The sequence below is a fragment of the Plutella xylostella genome, chromosome 4, assembly GCF_932276165.1.
Source record: "Plutella xylostella chromosome 4, ilPluXylo3.1, whole genome shotgun sequence".
NCBI lineage: Eukaryota > Metazoa > Arthropoda > Insecta > Lepidoptera > Plutellidae > Plutella > Plutella xylostella.
The window spans coordinates 6,761,081-6,785,488 of record NC_063984.1 but is presented as its reverse complement, the minus strand read 5'-3'; the positions used below and the strand labels follow the sequence as shown (position 1 = coordinate 6,785,488).

Sequence of the window (24,408 nt, the reverse complement as noted above, 5' to 3'; positions counted from 1 at the left end):
AGGAGCAATGAACTAATATTATTATATAGTACGCTAGTAATATAAGTTCAATGCCGAGAACGCAACGCAATGAGCGATTGCTCGGTTTGAATCGTCAACCCCGGCGCGGCATCCGTTGGGTACGAAGCTATAGGTTTGTTCGTTACCAAGCTGAGCCAAGTCCGCAATGGATCTACCATGGAATGCCATGGATATATAAAATCTATCTGTACAAACCTACAACAACGAAATAGGCAAATGTTTCTTTCTTCACTTTTGTAGTGTTGTTGATTGCAGATGTCGCTACTTGATTCGCGCCTTTTCCGGAAATAAATCTATGGTACTATACCACGTGAACAAAATCCTCCAATCAACGACCAATCAGCTGGTAATTTGTGGACCCGCCATCTGACTCTTTCCGTTGTTGTAGTTTGTGCTTGCTATCAATGTATTTCTGATTTGAATTACGATTATCTGCTGTGTTTATTTGTATTTAAACAAGTTATCGAATTCGTCATAGTTCGTGTGAAACAATTTCTGAAAAAATCTAGTTCAAATTAACCTCTAAAGTTAGCATCGAAGGAAATATTTTGTGTCGCCATTTTGACCATTACTTTTGTTTGGATTTATTTCACAAATATAACTCTAATTATTTAACGTAAATGGATGTGCCATGCTGTCCTGAGAGATACCAAAAATATGTCTCAGAAAAATAGTACTCTAAATTTGGTTATTCATGACGTGAATGGTACGTATTCAGTTGCTGCTAGAGGCGTCGCTTTGCTAACCCCTTTCTGTGATCCGGCTCTTTTTCCCGTTTTACTTTGATTATGAACAGTTAATATTCGATTCGGGGTAATCTATTATCTGGACAACCAATAAGAGTTTATCACGTTATTCAAATGGCATTTTAGTTGTTTGGGAATCGTTTAGTAAATCCCTCTTAAGAAATCTTGAAATTATCGTATGCATATTGTTGATTATCACAAGGTACGTGTAATAACTTAGTTTATATTTTAGGTCAGCCTCGAATGGTTAAAGTAGTACAAAACTCAAATAATAATCAGTCTGCTGCCCAGGTTAAAATCAAATCTAAAGCATTGAAAATCATAAAACTGCCAGCTACCTCCACAGAAGGGAATAATCAGGTAGATGCATAATTTATTTAAAAAAACTACTCATATTCCAACCATTAACCAATAGTTCATTTGTGTTGATTATAAAAAAGGATAAAATACATTCTGTATATGTAGAATATAGCCCAATGAACAAGTAAATTACAATGATAGAAATCTCAGTAAACAAACATCTATCCTTAAGAATATAAAAATAGGAGCTATGAATAAAAACACTAACCACTTATGCTTTGTCAAATGATTTAAGTATATTATAAAATATACAGGGTTTATAAATTGAACTTTGTTAATTACAGGTTCCTGTGTATAAAACTGTAAAATTGAACAGCATTAAATGCTCTCCAAGTAAGTAAATTTTGTTTACAACCTCCTAGTTTAGTAATGTTTTCACATTACTTTATTCTCTTCTATCAGATTATCTAAAATGCAGGGCAATGGTTCCCTCTATAGGTGCAAACAGAGTTCTTCCTCTCCGCTAACAGGCTTGTTTCACAATTTCTGTGGAATATTTCTGTGTGTGCTTAAAATGGTTAAATTTTGATGCATATTTTTGACATGATTTAGAATTAGGTTTGTTTCATTTGTGCAGTTGGTTCACTTATTGTGAAGATATTAACCTGTTTATAATATGTGAGTTCATTAGATGTAATTTCATTACAGAGTTAGTGCCACTGCCATATAATACATTGGAAAACATCAAGAAGCAAATTGCAATCATACCAAAAATAGATCCTACTGAGACACCCAAAGTTCAGGTAAGTCTTGGGTTATTTTGTGTGTGCAATATTGAAATTCAACTGAAATAAATTTGAACTGTAATTCTAAATTATGGATATAAGGGTGAAATCGCCAAAATTTGTACATTTTTTGTCCATTTCTCTTGGTTGCACTAAAATCTATTAAATGAGAAAAATATAACAACTTCACATAGAAAATTTTGGTAAATCATATTAGTAGAATAAGTAACGTAATAAATTATTTGTATTTTATCATATTTTGTACAGTGGTTATTGAAATTTACATAAATTTAAATCTTAATAAAAATATCATATTTCTTTGTTATGCTCTTTGTAACAGTATTTTTTTGTATAAAATAGTATTAAATCTAAATAATTTAACTGGCATCACCACTAGCAAAAGTTTTCTTAGAAGTGGCGTTAGTGTCGCGTCTCCGCCATTTTGTTTGTAGTCGTTATCGAAGTTATAGTGAACTCGGAAGAAAAAAGACTTTTCAGTGTTCTCCTTTGTAACAACCGACAAATTAAGTTAAAGGAAAGTATTTACAAAGTAATTCCTGCACGTAAAATCATAATTTCTGTCTGTTTACTATACAGTTAGTCAAATTTTCGGAAAACTAAATCCACGTGTGTTAAAAATATTTTTAGCTTATGAACGTAAGAATTTTTGTTCCATTTTGTTACAATTTTCTTTGTAACGTTACAAAAAGGAAAGCTAAGGGCACATTCAGACTGACAAGAATGTGATGACATTTTTTATTTTATTTTATTTTATTTGGCACACACAACAGTATTACAGACATTAACAATATAACATAAGGTAAATTACATAAATTCTAGTCTAGTCGTAACACCAAAACAATGTGTACACAGCATGTTAGTGCAAAGAGCACAACCACTAAATACAATATATTAACTATTATTATATTCTAAGTTATAATAACATTATACATAGTTAACAATGAGTTAATTAGTATGATCAATAAATTTAAATATTTTATTTTTAAAACTTCCCAGTGAGTTGTGATATATGTCCGGTACTTCGCTTCTATTTAGAGCGTATATTTGATTGTACATTTGACACACTCGCATAATATAGTTGTTCGCACTGACGATAGTAAACTGGTTGATATACCACCATTAATAATTTTGTGTAGAAGCACAAGGTCATGCAGCCTACGACGAGCATCCAACCGCTGAATTTTAAAATGTTTACATCGGTCCTCGTAAGATTGCAGCTTCCATCGGAGACCGAAGCGAGCAGACAGTATACGCAAGAACCTAAACTTACTTTTAAACTTATAAATTACAAAAACATATTAGTTGTACAGAAGTTTAATTTCAATTATCCTAACTAGTGATACACTAATACCAAAATAATGAATAATTCAATTAATAAAAAAAAAACCTCATAGATATATATATTTTTTAAATATTTTTGTTCAAAAATTACGAAAGTAGTTCGTGTTTTAATTATTGAATAGGTACCGGTCAAAATCATAACCATCCCTTTCGCTTCACCGTAGTGCTGATTAAATAAAAATAGTTTTATTTATTCATAGTAGTGTGATCGAGTCCGTATAGTTCCTTTTTGTAACATTTTTGTAACGTTTCCCTTTTGTTAAGTTTTTGTTACGTACAAATTTTGGCGATTTCACCCATAAATCTATATATTATTTTCAATTTCTGTTAATTATTGCAGTTGTTCAGTATTGATTACACATGTCTGGAAACATTATTATTATTATTTTATTGCACAATATACAGACATTCATTCTAGCTTGTACTTTAATGGTTGCAGCTGAATGTAGCTTGAGTATTATAGAGTGTAAAGAGAATATAATCTGTATATGCCTCCTCTTTAAAATGTTACTTGGTCTATTTAATAAAAACCCACACAAAGATCTGGCCAATAAAATTTATAGAAATATCACTGACCACCATCAGGATCTGTTATCTTTAAACAGGGGATATATAGCTTAAAATACACTTGTATACAGTCAATAATTTAATCAGTTCTTGACATGTGTAGATGTCCCCTTAATCAAACATAGATTGAAATGATCAAAATATTTAACTTCTGTTTTCAGATAAAGCAAGAGCCACAGGAGCTGACTGAGGCAGTAGCAGACTTTGTGCCAGCCCGCCAGCCCCGGCACACTGCCACCAGCACCAGTGCCGGACCCCGCCCAGACATGTCCTACACGGCACGGAGAAGACAGAACACTGACAATGATCCACCAGCTGAGTAGTGAGTTTTTATTATGCTATTTGTACTTGCGATATGTATTGTTATTCTGGAACAGTTAGGAGTGTTAGGACAGTGGTGTTTATCACCATCAGTTACTTACATAGATTACATATTATACATTCATTTCTTGATTGCCAAGTCAAATTCGCAGTTCATCTGTATGAAATTATTTTGAGGCTGATGTAATTTAGAAAATAATAATAATAAATGTGGATGTCTCAAACATTACCATACATCCCCAAACTAGGAAGATGGTTCTCAGACAAAATTCGTAAACATTCCCTGACCGAAAATGTCAGAAAAAAATAGGTAAGTACATTTATTTATAAGTAAGCAAATATGTAAATATAAATTATGTTCCCGCGCGCTTCGCTTCGCCTTAAAAAGTTTACCCGTGGGAATTCCGGGATAAAAAGTAGCCTATGTTCTTTCCCAGGGTCTAGACCGTATGTATACCAAATTTCATTCAAATCCATTCAGTAGTTTTGGCGTGAAAGAGGAACAGACAGACAGACACAGTTACTTTCGCATTTATAATATTAGTTAGGATTAGGATTTGTAATTTTGAGCATAATCATAATATGAACCATTGGTGAATAACAACTGTGGTGTTGAGGACCATCGGTTTGATTTCTAGGCAGATATTGCTCTCCCATGAGTACCATGACCTATTTATAGTGGTCATGTAAAACTTTCAAATTAAGCTATTTGAATCAGTTCTGTTTTTTAATGAATTTGTATCTTTTTACAGTACTACCAAAAGACGTAAGCATGCTGACAAAGTTGGTAAAGGACTGCGACATTTCTCAATGAAAGTATGTGAAAAAGTGAGGACAAAAGGTTTCACATCTTACAATGAAGTGGCAGATGAGTTGGTTGCAGAATTTGCAGCTGGGATTCATGGCTCTGCTGACAGCCAGGTATTTAATGGATTTATGTATAACTTATGTATAACGGAAGCGTCCGTAGTCGAGCGGGCCTCAGTGATCGTAACTGATCGCTGAGGTTAAGCAACAACTGACACGGTCAGCCATTGGATGGGTGACCAATTTCAAGTGGTGCTTTTCTGGACGCTTCCGTGCTTCGGACGGCACGTTAAGCCGTGGGTCCCGGTTGCTGCTTCGGCAGCAGTCGTTAAGCCTAGTCAGAGGCCTTCGGGCGGCTTGAAAACATCTGACAGTCGGGTTGCCCACTTACCCGACAACTCTCTCAGCACAAGCTTGCTTGTGTTGGGGTTCACCAACCCGCACTTGGCCAGCGTGGTGGACTAGGCCTAAACCCTTCCTTCATTGGAAGGAGACCCGTGCCCCAGCAGTGGGGACGTAATGGGTCGTGATGATGTATAACTAGTTTATCCCGCGAGCTTCGCTTCGCCTTAAAAAGTTTTCCCGTGGGAATTCCGCGATAAAGTGTATATAAACTGTCAGCTACCTTCAAACAAAATTTCATAAAAATCGGTTTAGCCGTTTTGACCGACGTGAAGAAGTAACGAACATACACTCACAAACTTTCGTCTTATATTACGTAGTAGTTTTTTTTCATATTAAGTTTGCCAACATGCAGTCTTCTATAATAATAAGCAGTTGTTTTGGCTGTTAATGATTGGTTTATATAATTATTATAATTTTGTTATCATTCATTAAGTTTTTCTAAGTTATTCTTCAATTATGGCGTGAAGGGTATCAGTAAACATCTTACTAACAATTTTCGTAACTAAATAATAGTAGTAAAACTGCTAATTAATCCTAGCATCATGACAGTATTTAATTACATATATTCGATTGAGGTTGCAGCTTGCTTTAATGTGTAATTTTATCTATTTCAGCAATATGATCAAAAAAACATCCGACGCAGAGTATATGATGCACTGAATGTACTAATGGCGATGAATATAATTTCCAAAGAGAAGAAAGAAATAAGGTGGTTAGGACTACCCACTAACTCCATACAAGAATGTACGACGTTAGAAAAGGAAAAACAAAACAAACTGGAACGAATTCAGAAAAAAACACAACAATTGCAGGAACTTATTTTGCAGGTAAGATTTAGAGCACACGATATGCCACTGGAAAACTTCGAAAACAAACTTAAAAGTATTAGAGCCTGTTTCATGTTTATATACAGGGTGTCCCAAAAGTCAACGTCATCCCTTAAAGGGCTGATAGGTCAGCTCATGAGAGGCCAGAATATCACAATATGACCTTTGTAAAAACTCGATAATTTTCGAGATATTGACACTTTTATAAATTTGCTGAATATCGACACCTTGGATCAGTTTTTTGCGTGCCGCCGGTACAAAAATCTATATTGTTAGAATTTGTTTGGTGTTGCATCACTCTGTATAGCCCTGCTATTGATCGCAGTCAAAAAAAATATCGAGTAATGCTGATGTTTTATAAAAACACGGTTTTCAAAGTCAAAAAATGTAATCGTATTTTTTTTATAAACAACTTTGACTCTACATACTGTAAAAAAAATATACCACGCAAACCTGGCACCTTATTTGAAAAGATTGCTCATTTAATGCAGTTTCCAAAATTGTATGAAACGTTGCTATTGTTTCAATTAACAAAAAAGTTATTGCTATTTTAGTAAAAAACGACCTCGATGTAAAATTGTTTCAAGGAAATTTATCTGACTGAATTTATCAAGGGTAAGTCATGTTGGAAGGAGTAAAAGTAAAATAGGTGGTGTGGCCGGGAGTGGGAAAAGAGACAACGTTGTCACAGTTAATTAAAAAAACGCATTTTGAGTATCTTTCTCGAAAAAAGTGGACTATAGCAACTCCACATTCCCCATAAATGTAGCGCATGGTAACGTACATTCCTGAGTAGTGCTAATGTGTGATATTGTACAAGTAAAACGCTTACACATGTACCTACATTGTACACCCACAGTATCCAAAAAAGGGACAGATCAGTTTGTCATTAACATTACCTCTAGTTACTTGTAAATAAATAATTTTAAAATTATTTTTAAACAAAACCAAACTCTCAAAATTATGATTATGACCATTAATGAGTATTATTTTTTGCTGATTATGTACTTAATATAATAATGTGGTGTTATAATTTTGAGAAATAAAAATAAAAGTCAATAAATGTTTGTTTTTTTAAATAAGGTGTAAAAAACGCAAAATATGTTTTTATAAGAGTTTGGTAAGTTTTATCTTAGCTATTTTTGCGTCATCTATGTTGCCACGGCTGACCCCACCACCTATTTTACTTTTACTCATTCCAACATGACTTACCCTTAATAAATTCATTCAGATAAATTTCCTTCAAACAATTTTACATCGAGGTCGTTTTGTACTAAAATAGCAATAACTTTTTTGTTAATTGAAACAATAGCAACGTTTCATGCCATTTTGGAAACTCCATTAAATGAGCAATCTTTTCAAATAAGGTGCCAGGTTTGCGTGGTTTATTTTTTTTACAGTATGTAGAGTCAAAGTTGTTTATAAAAAAAATACGATTACCTTTTATGACTTTGAAAACCGTGTTTTTTTTAAACATACAGCATAACTCGATATTTTTTTTGACTGCGATCAATAGCAGGGCTATACAGGGTGATGCAACACCAAACAAATTCTAACAATATGGATTTTTGTACCGGCGGCTCCCAAAAAACTGATCCAAGGTGTCGATTTTCAGCAAATTTATAAAAGTGTCAATATCACGAAAATTATCGAGTTTTTACTAAGGTCATATTGTGATATTCTGGCCTCTCATGAGCTGACCTATCAGCCCTTAAAGGGATGACGTTGACTTTTGGGACACCCTGTATACATATGTATTTTTGGTGAAATATTTTGTAAGTCTTTCTAAGGGCCTGTCTGGCTACCTGTTTCATAAAAGACATGCTGTCACTGTCTAAATAATAATTATAGAGCTTCTTCAATATACCACCAGATTTCCTATGAAAAATAACTTTTAAAAGAAAGTGTAGCTTGCGAGAAAAAGCTCAAGAAAGAAGTCATGGTTGACCTTTTATCATTGTTACAGCATATATCATTCAAAAGCTTAATAGAAAGGAACAAGGACGCAGAAAGCAAGGGGCTGAAGCCCTCGCCCTCCTCGGCAATCCATTTACCATTTATTGTTGTGAACACCAGTGACAAGGCCTTGATAGACTGTAGTATATCGAATGACAAGTAAGTACTTATTAAATTCTTTATTTTTTAATAGTATTCTCTTCCAGTTAACCTATAGGTTTATGGGTTTGAATTTAACCAAGATTTTCTTCAGTATACCTATACTATTTATACCCACCGCTGTGTGACTTGCAGCCTTATTCGTATAGTAAAAAAGACCCTAAAGAGCATGTGTGTTGCATCGTAGCAATGAGGAGACCATACCATTCCGGTCTAGCTGCAAGCATGCTCGAGTTACATATGATTATTTCAAGTTGCACAAGTCTACACATACATACGCCCTGTGCAGCCTGGGCAGTCAGCGAGTGATAACTTATCTGACTGGCTAGTATTTTCACTACAGTTACAAAAACTAGTCCAGCTTTAGTCACACACACGCTAATAAGAAGAACCACTCTAGCTTACGAAATACAGAGTTTCAGAGCGCTGCTGCTCTACCCATGGATATAAATATATTCGATGGATATAAATATATAATATACTCCATGCAGTAGGCTGCCGCATTTAACTGCGTTGTCTAAATTTAGAAATTACCTAATGGAGAATTAGAAACTTATAATCGGAGCTCACTTCCTTGGCGATAATTAACAAGTTCTTTTTGTTTCAGGACAGAGTATATGTTTAACTTTAACAAGAAATTTCAAATACATGACGATATTGATATATTGAAAAGAATGGGACTGCTTTTTGGTAAGTGTTTATTCTATAATTAAAAGATTAGACCGAGCATAGTTAATTTCATATTTCTGCGAGCCAACCTGTTATGGCCAAGCTAACTCACCTGAGTATGTATTGTTCTGTGATCACATTTCATCATTCATATAAGCACTGATCCGTACTGATCATATTTTATTTTTTTATTTCAGGTTTGGAAAAGGGTAAATGCTCAACAGAAGAAATCGAAAAAGCGAAAAGTATGGTGCCCAAATCTTTAGAGCATTACGTGGAATGTAAGTTTCCGTATTTTGCTATTTCTATGTTAAAAAAATGTTGCTTTGGAGCATTCCATGGTCAGCAGCTGACTTTTACGATTAGAGGGTTATGTGTGTATTAAATTTGTATTCTTTAAACGCATTAAAGAGTACTGATCACTATTATTAAATTAATTTAAGGATTTTGGAAACACTAAATTCCAATGATTGAATTATTTTTTGTTATAGGTATGGGCAGAGGTATAACTGCAAATATGGCTGACTTGTTAGAAGATGCGGACGAAGACGCCGACGTCGAGAACGACGATGAAGATGAAGATGACGAGGAAGTGGAGGCTGACGGGGAGCCGGAAGCGGAAGGCGAGGCCGACGGCGACGAGCCAGAGGAGCCGGAAGTGGATGCCAGCGACGACGACAGCAATGACGTCTACGTCTAGCACACACACGCCGCGCCTGCCGAGCGCTTCGAAAGAATAATTTTAGATATAAAATTTATGTGCAGCACATTCTTACTAAGCTTGTATTTAGTTAAACCAAGCTCTTTGCCATCCTTGTCAATGAAGTATTGTTAAAACCACCTCAACACCATCCGTAGGCGAGAATCATTGCTGCCAGACTAACTGCGCTGTGCGCCGGCCGCCTCTTTAGATTTCCGCCACATGCATCTTTGCAACAGACCCTTTTTTATTTAATTTACATGAACAGCATTTTATATTTATGGATTTCTGTATATTTTTTTAGATATGTAAATCATGAAAAGGGTAGCATATGGCACCTTTCATAAGCTTAGTAAAGATGTGAATTTAGATGTTGCTGAAGCTATGTTTAATTATTAAGGTGTGAGGTACCGAAATGGTAGCATACAATACATTTTGAAGGTATGTTGAATTTACCTTATTCGGGTACTCTATTTGAACTTATCCTTTTTGTATAATTTGTGAAAAAAATATGATTCAGTACAATAAAAATACCTAAGCGAAATACTGTGGCTGATCTCAAGACTTCATGTATGTATTAGTTTCATAAAGTTAACACACGAGAGTTAGTGGTCCATTTCAAGTTACTGTTGCACTTCCTTGTTTTACTTATTATTTTTGTTATAAAATGTGCACAAGAGCATAATTTTTATTAAGTACTATACATGTATGTGTGTAAAGAAACAAAATTTACTATTATTTTGTCTTGTGTTTAATTATAGTAAATCATTATTTTGCAATTAAGTTTTGAATAAGGAAGAATAATTTGAAACAAATAAATTTGATAAAAATACTTACTTTTATTATTTTTAACTATTAATATTTACAATTAATTTCAATGTATTTTCATTTGAAGTCGTCATCATCAAATAAGTCTTCAAAATCTGTAAAAATAAATAAAGTGGATGCCATTATTGAGAACTACAATTTCAAAGTATCTGGGATTTACTCATAACCTCTTTGATAAACAATATACCTAGTGAAACATACAAACATGTGCATAATTTTTACTGTCAAACCATGATAAACATTTTCGGCCTTACCACAAAAACTTACAAAAACCGTATCTAACAGATGTTTACCGCTGTCAAACGCCTACAAAATCTGTCAAATTTCGTTTTTTTTTTAAATAATAAATAAAAGACTAGTTAAACAGTGTTTAATGTTTTTTGTGGTAGCACAGTTTAACTTCAATCTAATGGGGACTAATGACTTAAGTCACAAATCTTCTAACCTAACTTATTCTCAATAAGAGCTTTCATTATTGGTTGAGACATTTCTTTTGCACTGATACTCCATCTAGTTTATTTTTGTATTGTTTATCAAAGCATAACCTTGATTGAGCCCATATAAAAAATAACAATATAAGATTGGGTAAGCAGCCAGAGCCAGAGATGGCAAGCCTCACCCACTTATATCTAGAACTATTCTATTATCTACTATTCGTCAGCGGTTAAAAAGAAGAAAGCAATAAAATTGAATCATATTTTTTTACCATTGAAGAAGTCTGCATGCACTGCTTTCTCATTGGCTGCAAGGTCCATTAGTAGATTTGAAGGTCCTCCAGCCTGGAATTAAAACATATCCATAAAATAGAGATATAGGTACATCAATAATTATGGTACTGACTGAAACAAATACATAAAAAAACTCATCATGACCATCAACACCAATATTTTCATTACCAACAACTACTTTCTTGGCAGTGCTCATCAGGAAGGTGAGTCTGCCGTCAGTACATTATTGGAATCATACTTGAGCAACAGAACTCAACTAGTTGACATAAATGGAGTGCGTTCGGCTGGCTGTCCTGTCAGTATGGGTGTTCCCCAAGGCTCGATTTTAGGACCATTCTTGTTTCTTGTATATGTTAACGATTTACCGTTTTTGGTAGATAAATTATGTGAGATAGTACTGTTTGCTGATGATACTTCACTTATATTTAAGTTGAAGCGACAAGAAGTCAATTTTGACAATGCAAACAGTACTCTTTCCATAGTTGCTAATTGGTTCACTGTAAATAATTTAGCTCTTAACTCCAAGAAAACGAAATGTATTAAATTCACTTTGCCTAATGTAAGACAAGTAGAGACATATTTGACATTGAATAACGATAAGCTAGAGTTAGTAAATGAAACGGTATTCCTGGGTATTACAATTGACTCAAAGTTGCAATGGGGACCCCATATTGAGAGCATAGCCGGTAGATTGAGTTCTGCAGCTTATGCGGTTAGAACCATTAGACAGTTAACAGATGTAGATACAGCCAGGCTTGTGTATTTTAGTTATTTTCATAGTGTTATGTCTTACGGAATTCTATTGTGGGGACGAGCGGCTGACATTAATCAAATCTTTGTTCTGCAGAAACGAGCAATTCGAGCCATATATGTATTAGGGTCTAGAATTTCATTAAGAGATACGTTTAAGGAAATAGGTATACTAACTGTTCCATGCCAATATATATATGAAAATATTATGTATGTTCGTAAAAACTTAAATTCATTTAGTAAAGTAGGAGCCACTCACGGTATTGAGACCAGAAACAAAAATAAGTTGCTTTTCCCCACACTCAGACTTTCGAAAACAAACACATCATTCATGGGGAACTGTATACGTTTTTATAATAAATTATCAAATGAAGCAATACACCTTACTGAGCAAAAATTTAAGAATTATGTTAAAGCTACATTATGTAGTAAAGCTTACTATAGTATAAATGATTATTTAAACGACAAAAACGCGTGGTCTTGTCCACCTCAGCTAAGGCTATTGAAAAAATGAAATGGATATAGGTACTTAAGTAAAATTGTAGGTACTAGATATAAGTAAAAATTGTAATAGATTATAAGGAAAAAGTTGAAAAGATGCTCGAGGAGTTTCTTTCGCCATTTCTTTCCTTCTCAATGACGGGGCCTTTGTGAAATGGTGGTAGATGACTATCGACAAATAATTGTAAAATTTACGTCGATTAAACCATTTGAATTTTTTTTTTTTTTTGAGTAATCATTTTCTTTGGATACTATTCTATTGTTGCAAGAGATTTCTTCCTTTCCAAACCTTTCTTCACCTTCCGTCGATAATGTAGGTACTCACTTCTTCTAAATCCATGTACGGACCGACACCTTCTGGAAACATTTCATCAGCAGCAACTGTGGGCTTCATTTTCAAGGAAGTTCGCAAGAGAATTTAACGGATTTTAATTATCTAGTTCTGTAGTAAATACAAATTCAGTCAAATTCCAAAAATCCACAAACTTGTGAAAAAATCCAACCAAAACATACAATCTATCATCACAGAGATAATAAAAGTGACACATTCACACAGAATACACAAAATGTGAATCGAACATCGAACATGCATCGAACACTCGAAACGACTGAAAACTCGTGCTTGAAATAAAAGTGACCATAACCACAGAGAAGATTGTCTGTCAGCTGTCATTGTCATGCATGTGTCGATTTGTAGGTTATGTTATTATGTTTTTATTCAAAACTTAGAGTGAAATTTTTAGGTATCTATATTATTATTAAGCTATTTTACCCATAGAAATAATAAAACTAACTTTATAATTTTAACACAGTTAATATATAAATAGAACAGACCGAAAATGGTAATTTACGAGGACAAAATTATTCTTGCTCCTATGGTTCGAATCGGGACTCTGCCAATGCGCTTGCTTGCTTTACGATACGGGGCCGATCTCGTCTATTCAGAAGAATTGATTGACTGGAAGTTTTTAAGATCTAAGAGGACAGTAAATGGTATGTTCATATACCTAATAAAGAATAAGAAATGTACTGTTCCACAATACTCACAATGATTGAATTGTTATTTATTTCTAATTGCTTTCAGACATCCTACGTACAGTTGACTATGTTGATCAAACTGATGGCACCATTGTGTTTAGGACATGTAATGAAGAAAAAGAAAAAGTTATTCTACAGTTAGGAACATGTGATGCGGGGCGGGCTTTAAAAGTTGCTAAACTTGTGTAAGTATTTGCTTCTCTCCAGAAATTATTTCATTCCCTCTAAATCATTTCTCTGTAGTGTATTCATTTATGTATACATAGAGGTTTATGATAGTGGTTCAAAGTAAGAAATATTCAAATTAATAGCTAGCTAGCTAATGACTAGCTGATAGACCATACTGAAATCATAGCATCATAAGTTGTTATAAATGCATTTAGTGAAATTTTCATATAAATATATATTTTATTGATAAATGATTCCTGTGTTGTATATTTCAGTGAGAATGATGTAGCTGCAATTGATATAAACATGGGATGCCCAAAGGAGTTCTCTATTAAAGGTGGAATGGGAGTGGCTCTCTTGGCACAGCCAGACAAAGCATACAACATTCTTAAAACATTAGTTGACAATCTGTCTATACCAGTAACTTGTAAAATAAGGATTCAAGAGACACCTGAGAAGACTCTTGAGCTGGTGGAAAAGTTGGCTAGTTCAGGAATATCAGCTATTGGCATCCACGGCCGCACTCGGGACGAGAGGCCCCAGCATGCAGTACATACTGATTTTATTAAATATGTGTCTCAGAGAATATCTATACCAGTTATTGCTAAGTAAGTAACCTTACATCAATATCTATACTTACTATGTTTTAAAAAGTAAAGTGTAAAAGTAGTAGTCTGTCCTGCACGGCTAGTATGGCCATAATAAGACAACGTGTGAAGTGACTGTTTAAATTGAGTCACTTTTTGATATCAGTCTTAAATGTTAGCATAGGGTGTACATGGGACTCATTTTATTTGCGTGATTGGGCATTAGTCCCAGTGACACTGTAACTTTTCTGCTCTGTGCAAATAGGTTTTTCAAATGTTATTTTTTTTCCGAAAATCTCTCATTTGTGGTTGTTGTTTGTATTGTCTATGGTTTTTTGACAATTAAAATGTCACCAAACGTCAAACTTGAAGAAAATTTTGACTGTTTGGTGCTTTCGAGAGTTTCGAGTGTAATGTTTTGGTAATATTACTTTGCTTTGCGCTACCCCATGGATTCATATTGGCTCATTAAACTACTTTATTGAGTTTCTTGGACATCGTCTCATCAAATGATATACGACCAAGCTTGCTCCCGACCAAGCACGCTCAGATTCCTTGGGAGCTCCTGCTATCGGCAGCCGTCGATGCAACGGATCCCTGAGACGAAGAACAAAACAGCATGCCACCTGACTGATGACCCACCCACTGTCTACACGGACCCAGGAGCTAGAAGGCCTTGAGAAAAAAGCCCGGGCAGGATCCTGACGGGCACAGCAGAATATCATCTTCGATGCATGTCCCACGGCCTGACTGAATAATATTTATATAATCAATGGAAGGAAAAAACAGAAGGTAAGTGCCAGTACCCGTGACATGTTATTATAGTTGGGCATTTTTATTTATTTTTATTAATTTTATTTATATTTGTTATTTAGTATGCACACAAAACAACTCAAAAATCTTTTTTCACATGGCACTACTTGGTTATTGGTTGGCTAGGCCTAAACCCTTCCTTCATTGGAAGGAAACCTGTACCCCAGCAGTGGGTACGTGATGGGTTATGATGAAGATGACAATAGGAGTCATAATCTTAGTTCATAAGTAAGTATAACTAAAATCTAATTAAACATTTTTGATTGTTACAGAACATTGAAATTGGCTTGTAGGCAAGACAGAAGATGGTCAAAACCGGTCAGAAATTGATGGCCTAGACACGGTTGGAGAGCTCTTGTTGGCAGAAACCACCTGAAGACGGTCAGATGACATCAGCAACCTTGTGGTGATACAATGAACCCGTGCGGCACCGAACTGAAAAAGTTGAAGAACTTGGCATACATACTATGAGACCCATTTGATGACAGATATAAGCCAAGTTCAGACTGATTATTGTGATAGTTGATAACTAAGAATACCTAATATGCTTTTATGGTGTGTGAAATAGTATACTTTTTATAATTTATTAATTAAAAGTTTAATAAATGTTTTACTTACCTAAAGAAAATATTATATTTTTATAACCGTTTAATTTAGTTGTACATGCTAGCATACCCACTTATTTTTTTATAGTTAGTGTGTAGTTGATAAATAATAAAGCTTGACTAGGGTTTGTCACTGTAGTGAAAGGATTAGTCGCTGACTGCCCGGTGTGCCGGATGTATTCAATGTACAGTTTATATGATTTACACTTCATGAACTCCACATTTAGCATTCAAACTATTCAATTAGCCACTTCATCTCAGTTAGTGTGTTGTTCACGTGTTGTTGATAAATCATAAAGCCTGACTAGGGTTTGTCGCTGTGGTGAAGGATTAGAATGAGTCGCTGACTGCCCGGTGTGCCGGATGTATTCAATGTACAGTTTATATGATTTACATTTCGTGAACTCTATATTTAGCATTCAAACTATTCAATTAGCCACTTCATTACCTGCATACTTTGACGTGAATAGGCAAACTTAAAGTATAAGTATGGGAGACAACTGAAAATCTGTGGTTTGTTCCTAAGGGCAAACATATGCGCTGAGTTGCTTCCCTTTTGGTCTGCTTCAACACACACATTTCGCCTCTTAATTTAACTGTATAAATGTTTAAGTGGCACAAATTAATGTCTATCTATCTAACTTCTTAGCACATGTGAGCGACAGGATTTGAATCCACATTTCTTCCGTGAGGGGCGGGCGCTTACCCGTCTGAGCTAACACCGCTACATATAAGTAATATACTTAATGTATAATTTTAGTCAAATAAAAAAGAGGATGTGTGTTTTGACAAATGTTGTTTTTAAAGCATTTTCAACGGGTTATTAGAGTCCCGGATCATCCTCCCTATAAGTATTATAGTAATTTTCCTTTCCTGCATCTCTTCTTGTAGAGCAAGGATGAAATTAACAAAAACTAAACAAATAATTATTTGTGTCACATGTTATCACCACCTTCGACCTTGAGTGATATAATGCTACCTAAACAAATGTCAAACTGAGACATGTTTGGATAAATTGGTACACCCATGTTAGGAAATAAGACAAATCTTCCAATCTCGCTGTCAAAATTGTAAACTCACATCTTGTAGTGATTATTTCGTGTTAGCCATGTTAGCGTTTGTGAGGACAACTGGTATCACACAATTTGTTGCAACTAGCTGTCATTTATATCTTGTCACCGCCATACTGTGCTACGCGTGCTGGTGTCACAGTTCTTTGAATACTGTGTACAAAAAAGGAACTCCAGTTTTTTGTATCTTTCCACATCATCAAGACACAAAAGTTTTTATCCTACTGGCAAAAAAGAGCTTTTGTTTTACAATACAATTTACTTTAGACTTTTAAGTTTCTGAAGATAAAAATAATTCTCATCATTATACAATTTTCAGTGGTGGTTCTAAAGAAATAGAAAAATATGGTGATATTTTCAAGTTCAAAGATCTTTGTGGTAGCAGCAGTGTGATGTTGGCTCGAGCTGCAGAATGGAACTGCTCCATATTCAGAAAAGAAGGCCTTCTACCTATGGACACTGTTATCAAAGATTATCTCAAACTGGCTGTGGATTATGACAACTCTCCATCTAACACCAAATACTGCATTCAGAATATACTAAGGGAATTGCAAGACACACCTAGAGGAAGGCAGTTTTTGGATTGCCAAACATTAAAACAAATGTGGTAGGTGTTAAGGTATACAGTATAGGTAGTTTAGGTATACAACTGCTGTTTGAAAGCAGTAAAAATTCCAGTCCCCAGATGTTTTTTGTACCTATGTTAGTTAATATCTCCTATTTATAATTATTTTGTACTCATTAATAATAATAGGCTTGTTTTATATAACATGTTGTATAATTATTTTAGTGCAATATGGGATTTAGAAGATTACTGTTTTAAGAAACAATCAGAGTACCACAATATGGGTATAGCCAGTCGTTGGCAAGTCAATCCTATCAACTTAGAACCACCAAATAAGAAATGCAAAACTGAAGACACTAATACTGATATTATTCAAAGCAAGGTAATTATGATATTATAAAAAAGCTATTTATAATCATTATATTTAGGTTTTCAAGATGTGTTGCCTTTCCAACTATAAAATAAGTTTTTTAAAAAGCCTTATTTGTTGCAGGTATGTTTCATAAGAGCCAACTTTACAGATGTAAGTTTACCAAAAAGTAGGCTTCATGTGTGGGCAGGAAAGAATGACCTAAAATTACCAACTTATGAGACTCAACAAGTGGAAAAGTTATTCCAAACTGTGTTAACATTTGATGGCAAAAAATATTCATCCACTTTTTGGGAAAAGAACAAAAAGTTCGCTGAGCAAGGAGCTGCACTAGTATGTTTAAATGCCCTGGGAATAGTGACAGAAGAGGAGTTGCTAAAAATGGGGAGCATAATAAAGTAGTCCAAGATACTATTTTATGTGTATTTTATTACAAGTTTTACTACATTTCAGGTGTTACTGATTTGTTTCTTCATGTTATGTATACTTTCGTTTAATTTTGCATGCAAGCTGTTGAAGCTTTGATGTAAAGCCTCGTGTTTTCTCATGTCTTGCTCCAGTTGTGTGAAATCCACGTAACAGTTGTAGGCGGTCTGAATCAACTCGTCATCCTGGAAACTTGTTGGTTTGCTCGGTTGAACCACGTCTGAATCAAAGATATCTTCCAGCACTTGTTGACAAGTAGGTAACTTAGGTTTAGGATATTTGTTACTTTCCATTTCGACTTACAGCTTTAGTTAAAACATAAAAGCTTCGATAAACCATGCAATTGCGAGTAAATAGCGAATTAAATTAATCGATAGAATCAAAATGTAAATATTGAAATATTGGGACTGAAACATCAATGTCATATATCAACACGGACCACAGACAAAGAGATAAGGCACAGATTAAAAGCACTAACATTTGACACAGATTAATCTTGTCGCTAGTTATTATTCTGAGACACGACATAAAGCGCCATCTACCGGGGAGTAGCAACATAATTTAACTTCCCCAGTGAGTTATTATTTTGAGAAATAGCTCGAAGCGACATCTAGTGATTAGTAGTAGTACAAGTTTTATATATTATTTTGAACAATAGATGTCGCTACTTATATTCATATTCATTTATTATTGCAACACTTATTCATAGACGCCTAGGGCACATAAAACTTTATATTAATGTAGTTTATAAATATCTCTTATTTTCACACGCTACCCTTTTTCATTATTTCTATGTCCTTTCAATTTGGTTGTCTGGAAGAGATTACATTTTGTAATAAGGCCGCCGATTGTGCTATTTATTTTCTGTTCATGTTTGTAATACTGTTTCTTTTTGTGTGCAATAAAGATTATTTATCTTTATCTTATAAAAAAGAGCGGACTGGTAAGCGGTTCGAATCGCTGACATGTACCAATGAGTTCTTTGGAATTTAAGTACAATGTATACTTACCTCTTACGGTGAAGGAAAGCATCGTGAGGATACGTGCACATCTAGATCTACAGGTTGTTGCAAAAGGGTATATTAAGCCGAAACCTACATGTGCAGCATGTTATATCTAAGCCCGGGAAAGAAGTCAGAATCTCAAAAAACAGTACCGTTAATTTTTGAGTAATTAACGTCCAAAGGTTTACTCGAAAATTGGGTACCAAACTACCAACTACCAACAACCCTAAGAATATGACACCGTGACCTACATGCCAACGACCTTATAAAAGGACGAAGGTACCTATGGTATATCAATGTATAATGTATAGGTACCCTAAGTGCATTGTACTCATTCAAAAACGGCGATACGGCTCGCGAACTATCACGTGAGCACAAATGTACAGCAGGGGTTTTACATTCTCCTGACTTTTAGTAATTGGGCAGTTCTTCTTTTTAACCTACATAATGAATAAAAAATTATCCCAAATTCTAAAAAAGAAACTATAGGTTTTGGGTGAACTCTTATCATTTTTAAGATAGCTACATGTCTATTCTATCGAAAAAGGTGGTTGGCCGCGTAGTTTACCTATTTTTTCAATATTTTTAGGACATAATACGTGGATAAGGCAAAGAAAATTACACCTTCATCACAGAATCTTTTAATTTTTTTTAACGAAATAGTCTTCGTCGATTAAAATGAAACTTTTTTGATACGCTAATAGACAAAATACCATTTTAGAAAACATATGAAGGAATGGATTTTTAGTACAAACAAAATATTTATTAAGCAGTTATTACCACTCTGTCCTCAGAGCCTGAAGACAAAAGTCTTCAACCAGTGCGTCCTGCCAGTGATGACGTATGGTGCAGAGACGTGGACACTGACGGTAGGACTGGTCCACCGATTTAAAGTCTCTCAGCGTGCTATGGAGAGAGCTATGCTTGGGGTTTCTCTGATGGATCGTATCAGAAATGAGGTTATCCGTCAGAGGACTAAGGTTACCGACATAGCTGTCAAAATATGCAAGCTGAAGTGGCAGTGGGCTGGTCATATCTGCCGAAGAACCGATAACCGTTGGGGTAGACGAGTTCTCGAGTGGAGAACAGGCAAACGCAGCGTGGGACGCCCTCCTGCCCGCTGGACTGACGACCTTAGGCGGGTGGCGGGTAGTGGTTGGATGAGGAAGGCCGAGGACCGAGTGTTGTGGCGCTCCTTGGGAGAGGCCTATGTCAAGCAGTGGATGATTATTGGCTGATGATGATACCACTCTGTCACAATTTCAGCTAAAATGAAGCTTGTTTGTGTTATAAATATTTTTTCGCTACAAATTACAGACAAAAATTAACATCATAGACGTTAACATCAATGACTAAATTTAATATGATTTTTCCAAAGTTGCACTATTTATAACATAACATATAAACGACCAAAAATAAGTTGACTACCAGGAGACACCAATCATTACAGACTGGTAAACGATGTGACAGAGTTGTTATTCTATTAAATATTAGGCAGCGTTTTGGATTAAAACAGTTTTATTTAATAAGAATAATTTAGTAACTTACATATAAATCATTCTGGTTACAATTTAGTCAAATAATTAACTGGAGTTATCTTTATAATTAGTATAACTATAACTAATGAAGTCACACTGGAGAGCCTTTAGAGAGTGAAATTACGGTATTTCAGGAACTTAAAGGACAAATTTGTTCCAACTACATAATATAATGTTTATCTGCACAAATACTATTTAAGACAACCTAAAATTTAAGTAACATAATGAAAAATTACGTAATTTGTTAAAGTTTTAATCAGCCATATTTCGAAAATACAGCAGTGGCTCTTAGAACTTGAAAAAAATACTTTTTCCTTTTTTAATTACCTTAGAAGCTGGAAGGACTTTAATGTAATCATCAAACATCCGATAAATCATTCTCCACCATATTAAACAGTCTACCACATCCATCATCTGTTCTTGAGAACAATAACACGAAATCTTTTTCACTAACGAAACTTTTTATTACTGCAGCGCAAGTGTATTGGACGTTCCTTTCACTTCTTACTTTAACCAAAACGTGTAGTTTCTCTTCAATTTTTCTTTGATGAATATCCTCAGGTTGGAGTGTTTGGTAAGAATGTGACTGATTTGTCGTGTGACAGAGGGGTAAAACGTGTTGCAAAGTCGACTAGTATTTAAACAGTAACATAAAGTGAATTATTCATATGTTGATTGCAAAGTAATCGTTATTACCAATGAGTAAATAACAAAATAATAATTTAATCGTATTTAATTTTAACAATTACCTACGTGACGAAGCTGTCGCCGAATAAACACACGCACCTCCTGTCACACTTTTCGGGTGGCCTATACGCGGTGTCTGGATCTCAAAGGGTAAATCTTACCAAGGAGAAAAGGAGACATTAAACTCTGATCGATGGCAATAAGGACGAGTGGCTCAAACAAATATTTTAAATGTCAACCTACGTGACAGAGTGTAACTACTAAAACATAAGGTAGTAAGAGACAAATTTTCAACTATTTTTTTAAATATTTCAGAAATATTTTAAAAATATATATTTTATTTCACTAAATAGGTAATATCTTCTTGAGTTTAAATATTTTTTTATATTTTATGTCGTCATATATATTTTTTGTAACATTATGAAATATACGCAGGATGAAGTGGCGGGAGACAGCCAAGATTCGTATGAAATACACCTCTGTCACGCGGATTTACCACTCTGTAACGTAATTTTAAATACAAAAATATAAATTAATATTTTTGTAAACGTGCACAGCCGTTGTGTTTTTAGTACAATGCACGTAGAAATATAAATAAATAAATATCTATAAAACTCATAATTTTTTCTTCACAACTGATGTAGACATGGTTATGTAGGTTAAAAAGAAGAACTGCCCAATTACCTACGTAATTTATTAAATTCTTCCGCATATTTTATTTTCCTAGTTAGAAATTATCTGCAGCCGTGACTAGTGATGATTGTGATGTGAATGCTTTGACTGAAGGGCTAGAATTTTATTTAAATAAAAACGAATTTAAGCCTAAACACGAGGTAGTTGCTATATACCGTTGAGGAGTTCCCTTGACTGCCTTGCGTTTCCATCATCAGATCAGCTCAAGGTCACCATCACCATCATATTTTTTTGTTATAAGAACTATATTTACGTTCTAAATTTCATTAGAATCGATTAGGTTAGAATAGGTGCTCAAAATGGAAGTTTCATACCCTTAGGGGTGAAATAAAATTCTGAACAAAAATGGGACCACCTGGGAGCAGAAATTGTTTTTTTTCCTTATAATGTGACATTCTTAAATAACAAATGTTACTTAGGTTAAATTAATCATTTTACTCATTTTTAAATCAAAAAGTGCCTCATTTCAGAATCGATATGAATACATTCCTACATACCTTCATAATATGGATATACTTACATACCTTCATATAGGACCAATTAAATTGGAGGAAAGCAAACAATCCACAGTAACATTACCTAGTAACGCAGGAAATCCCTGGAGGAAAATCAATTTTCTTTCCTTTCGTTACATATACTATCAACATGCACGGGTCTGCCTGAGAAAGCTTTAATATCTACAGTCCATTCGAAATAGTAATTATGTATATTAAATAAAATTATAAAATGATCGTGGTAGCTACTGCTATTGAGGCTGATCCATTACAGGAAAGCACGAGTTACTGGATACATTCGTGGTCAGACTGAGTTTAAAAATAAAAAGGCGATGTAATGTTGATGCCTCTGCCTGCAACATTATATTATAGGTATGTAGTTATTTAGGTGGATAGTTTGCGGTTTCCTGTAGATCGAGCGAGCGAGGCCTGCGTCTGCGCAACACCACGCACGCTGCGGCTTTATAGTCGTCGACATATAATAGGCCCGTTTGGACAGCTACACAAATTTGCTATTTACTCTTAATTTACTTGATGAAATACATAAAAAGACACATTATCTGGCTTATTTTTTAACGGCTGAAAGAAAAAAGAACTTTTGAAGCATCAAAAGTTACTTATTGTTTAGATTTTTCATGATTTATATTTGACACTAGCTGTCATCCCATACATTTTCGACTGTCCAAACGGGCCTATTACATTACATTTCGATGACTATAGTACCTATACTACCTATATACGAACGTACACCTACATATTTTATGCATAATATTGTAGGTAAGTGAAGTGCACAGGAATAGATAAGAACAAAATTATTTAAATACTACAAGTTAACACAGACTGATAGTTGGGCCTGATTGTTCATAAAATATAAAAAAATGGTCATCCGTCAGAAAACCAAACATAAACAAGCTATTAAAATGCTATTGCTATCGAAGAATCGACAACCGTTGGTAGTCAATATCTAGAGCGGGGGCCACGAACTGGCAATCGTACTGTTTGTTACTCGTAATTAACAAATGCTTGCACCTCGCAGCACGAAATAAGAATGGTACATACACATCTGAAACACAAATCGGTATTCGGCTCAATCATAATGATGTGTTTATATAAATATCCGCGTTGCTACGTATATCCTCTTAAGGTGAGAGCATGATTATGCCACTCCAGTGAGCAGAGAGCTGGTGGACATGCGTGGTGATCGGCCGCGACGGGGTCGGTCGCAGCGCGCGTGTGGTCCCGCGTCCACTGTCCACACTCCACGTCGCATCTACACACTCCTTACTGCCATTGAACGAATTCCAATCCAGAACCGTTCAGCTGCCGCTACATGGGTTCGTTATTGACGTAGATAAACGTCACTATACTTATCGCGATTCGTCATAAATACGGGTTGCGATTAGTCGTGTGAACGAATCCGTGGAGCCAGGGCAGGCTTGAGTGAGCTGGGTGGACCAAATCCACTTTATAGCATGCTTACTGTTCGAGCTATGTTGGATATTTTGTTTCTTCATGTGTATAATTTCTAGGCTTATATAATACCGCGCGCTTCGCTTCGCCTTAAAAAGTTTTCCCGTGGGAATTCCAGGATAAAAAGTAGCCTATGTTTTTTCCCAGGGTCTAGACCGTATGTACACACGGCAACGTTAAATGGTTGGCAGGGCACACTAACGTAGGTAGTGTATGTGTGTGTCAGCGACGTCGACGTAATTATTTAGTTCTGGGCAACCCACACACGGATATTGTAAGCATGTAGTTGTGCCAGTGACAATGATTCATTGTTTTTATGATATGAAGCAAAATTTTGCAAGGCATTGTAATAGATTGAATGGCTCAGTTGGTATGATACAAGACTTACAATAATCGATATGGTGGTTCAAATCCCACTGAACTTTACAATATTCCTTTTTGTATTTTT

The 24,408-nt window shown here is 34.9% G+C and overlaps 2 protein-coding genes and 1 long non-coding RNA gene across 4 annotated transcripts; all 3 read left to right on the top strand.

Annotated features, from left to right (window-relative positions):
* The first annotated feature begins 356 nt into the window (after window positions 1-356).
* LOC105388401 (transcription factor Dp-1) lies at window positions 357-10,457 on the top strand. 2 transcript variants are annotated; one of them, XM_011559306.3, is made up of 11 exons: window positions 357-727; window positions 1,000-1,127; window positions 1,412-1,460; window positions 1,776-1,870; window positions 3,943-4,103; window positions 4,855-5,023; window positions 5,929-6,141; window positions 8,108-8,256; window positions 8,864-8,946; window positions 9,123-9,206; window positions 9,417-10,457. In XM_011559306.3, the coding sequence occupies exons 1-11, from the start codon at window positions 646-648 to the stop codon at window positions 9,623-9,625; spliced, it is 1,422 nt and encodes a 473-aa protein (XP_011557608.3). In that variant the 5' UTR covers window positions 357-645; the 3' UTR covers window positions 9,626-10,457. The 2 variants fall into 2 exon arrangements, with proteins under 2 accessions (XP_011557608.3, XP_037976900.2); XM_038120972.2 differs by lacking the exon at window positions 1,000-1,127 and having other exon boundaries at window positions 358-727.
* A 2,660-nt stretch (window positions 10,458-13,117) lies between these two features.
* LOC105387354 (tRNA-dihydrouridine(20) synthase [NAD(P)+]-like) lies at window positions 13,118-18,062 on the top strand. The gene is made up of 6 exons (XM_011558070.3): window positions 13,118-13,425; window positions 13,517-13,655; window positions 13,914-14,246; window positions 17,033-17,320; window positions 17,504-17,660; window positions 17,772-18,062. The coding sequence occupies exons 1-6, from the start codon at window positions 13,272-13,274 to the stop codon at window positions 18,048-18,050; spliced, it is 1,350 nt and encodes a 449-aa protein (XP_011556372.3). The 5' UTR covers window positions 13,118-13,271; the 3' UTR covers window positions 18,051-18,062.
* Window positions 14,346-15,666, top strand: LOC125490679. Its single transcript, XR_007267834.1, has 2 exons — window positions 14,346-15,017; window positions 15,311-15,666. It is a non-coding gene; the product is annotated as an uncharacterized LOC125490679 (long non-coding RNA).
* Window positions 18,063-24,408: the final 6,346 nt, after the last annotated feature.

Coding starts and splice junctions, on each gene's coding strand:
- LOC105388401 (XM_011559306.3), top strand. CDS start 646: ATGTGCCATGCTGTCCTGAGAGATACCAAAAATATGTCTCAGAAAAAT. Junction 1,871..3,942: donor CTGAGACACCCAAAGTTCAG/GTAAGTCTTGGG, acceptor TTCTGTTTTCAG/ATAAAGCAAGAGCCACAGGA. Junction 5,024..5,928: donor ATGGCTCTGCTGACAGCCAG/GTATTTAATGGA, acceptor TATCTATTTCAG/CAATATGATCAAAAAAACAT.
- LOC105387354 (XM_011558070.3), top strand. CDS start 13,272: ATGGTAATTTACGAGGACAAAATTATTCTTGCTCCTATGGTTCGAATC. Junction 13,426..13,516: donor ATCTAAGAGGACAGTAAATG/GTATGTTCATAT, acceptor AATTGCTTTCAG/ACATCCTACGTACAGTTGAC. Junction 17,661..17,771: donor CTGATATTATTCAAAGCAAG/GTAATTATGATA, acceptor TATTTGTTGCAG/GTATGTTTCATAAGAGCCAA.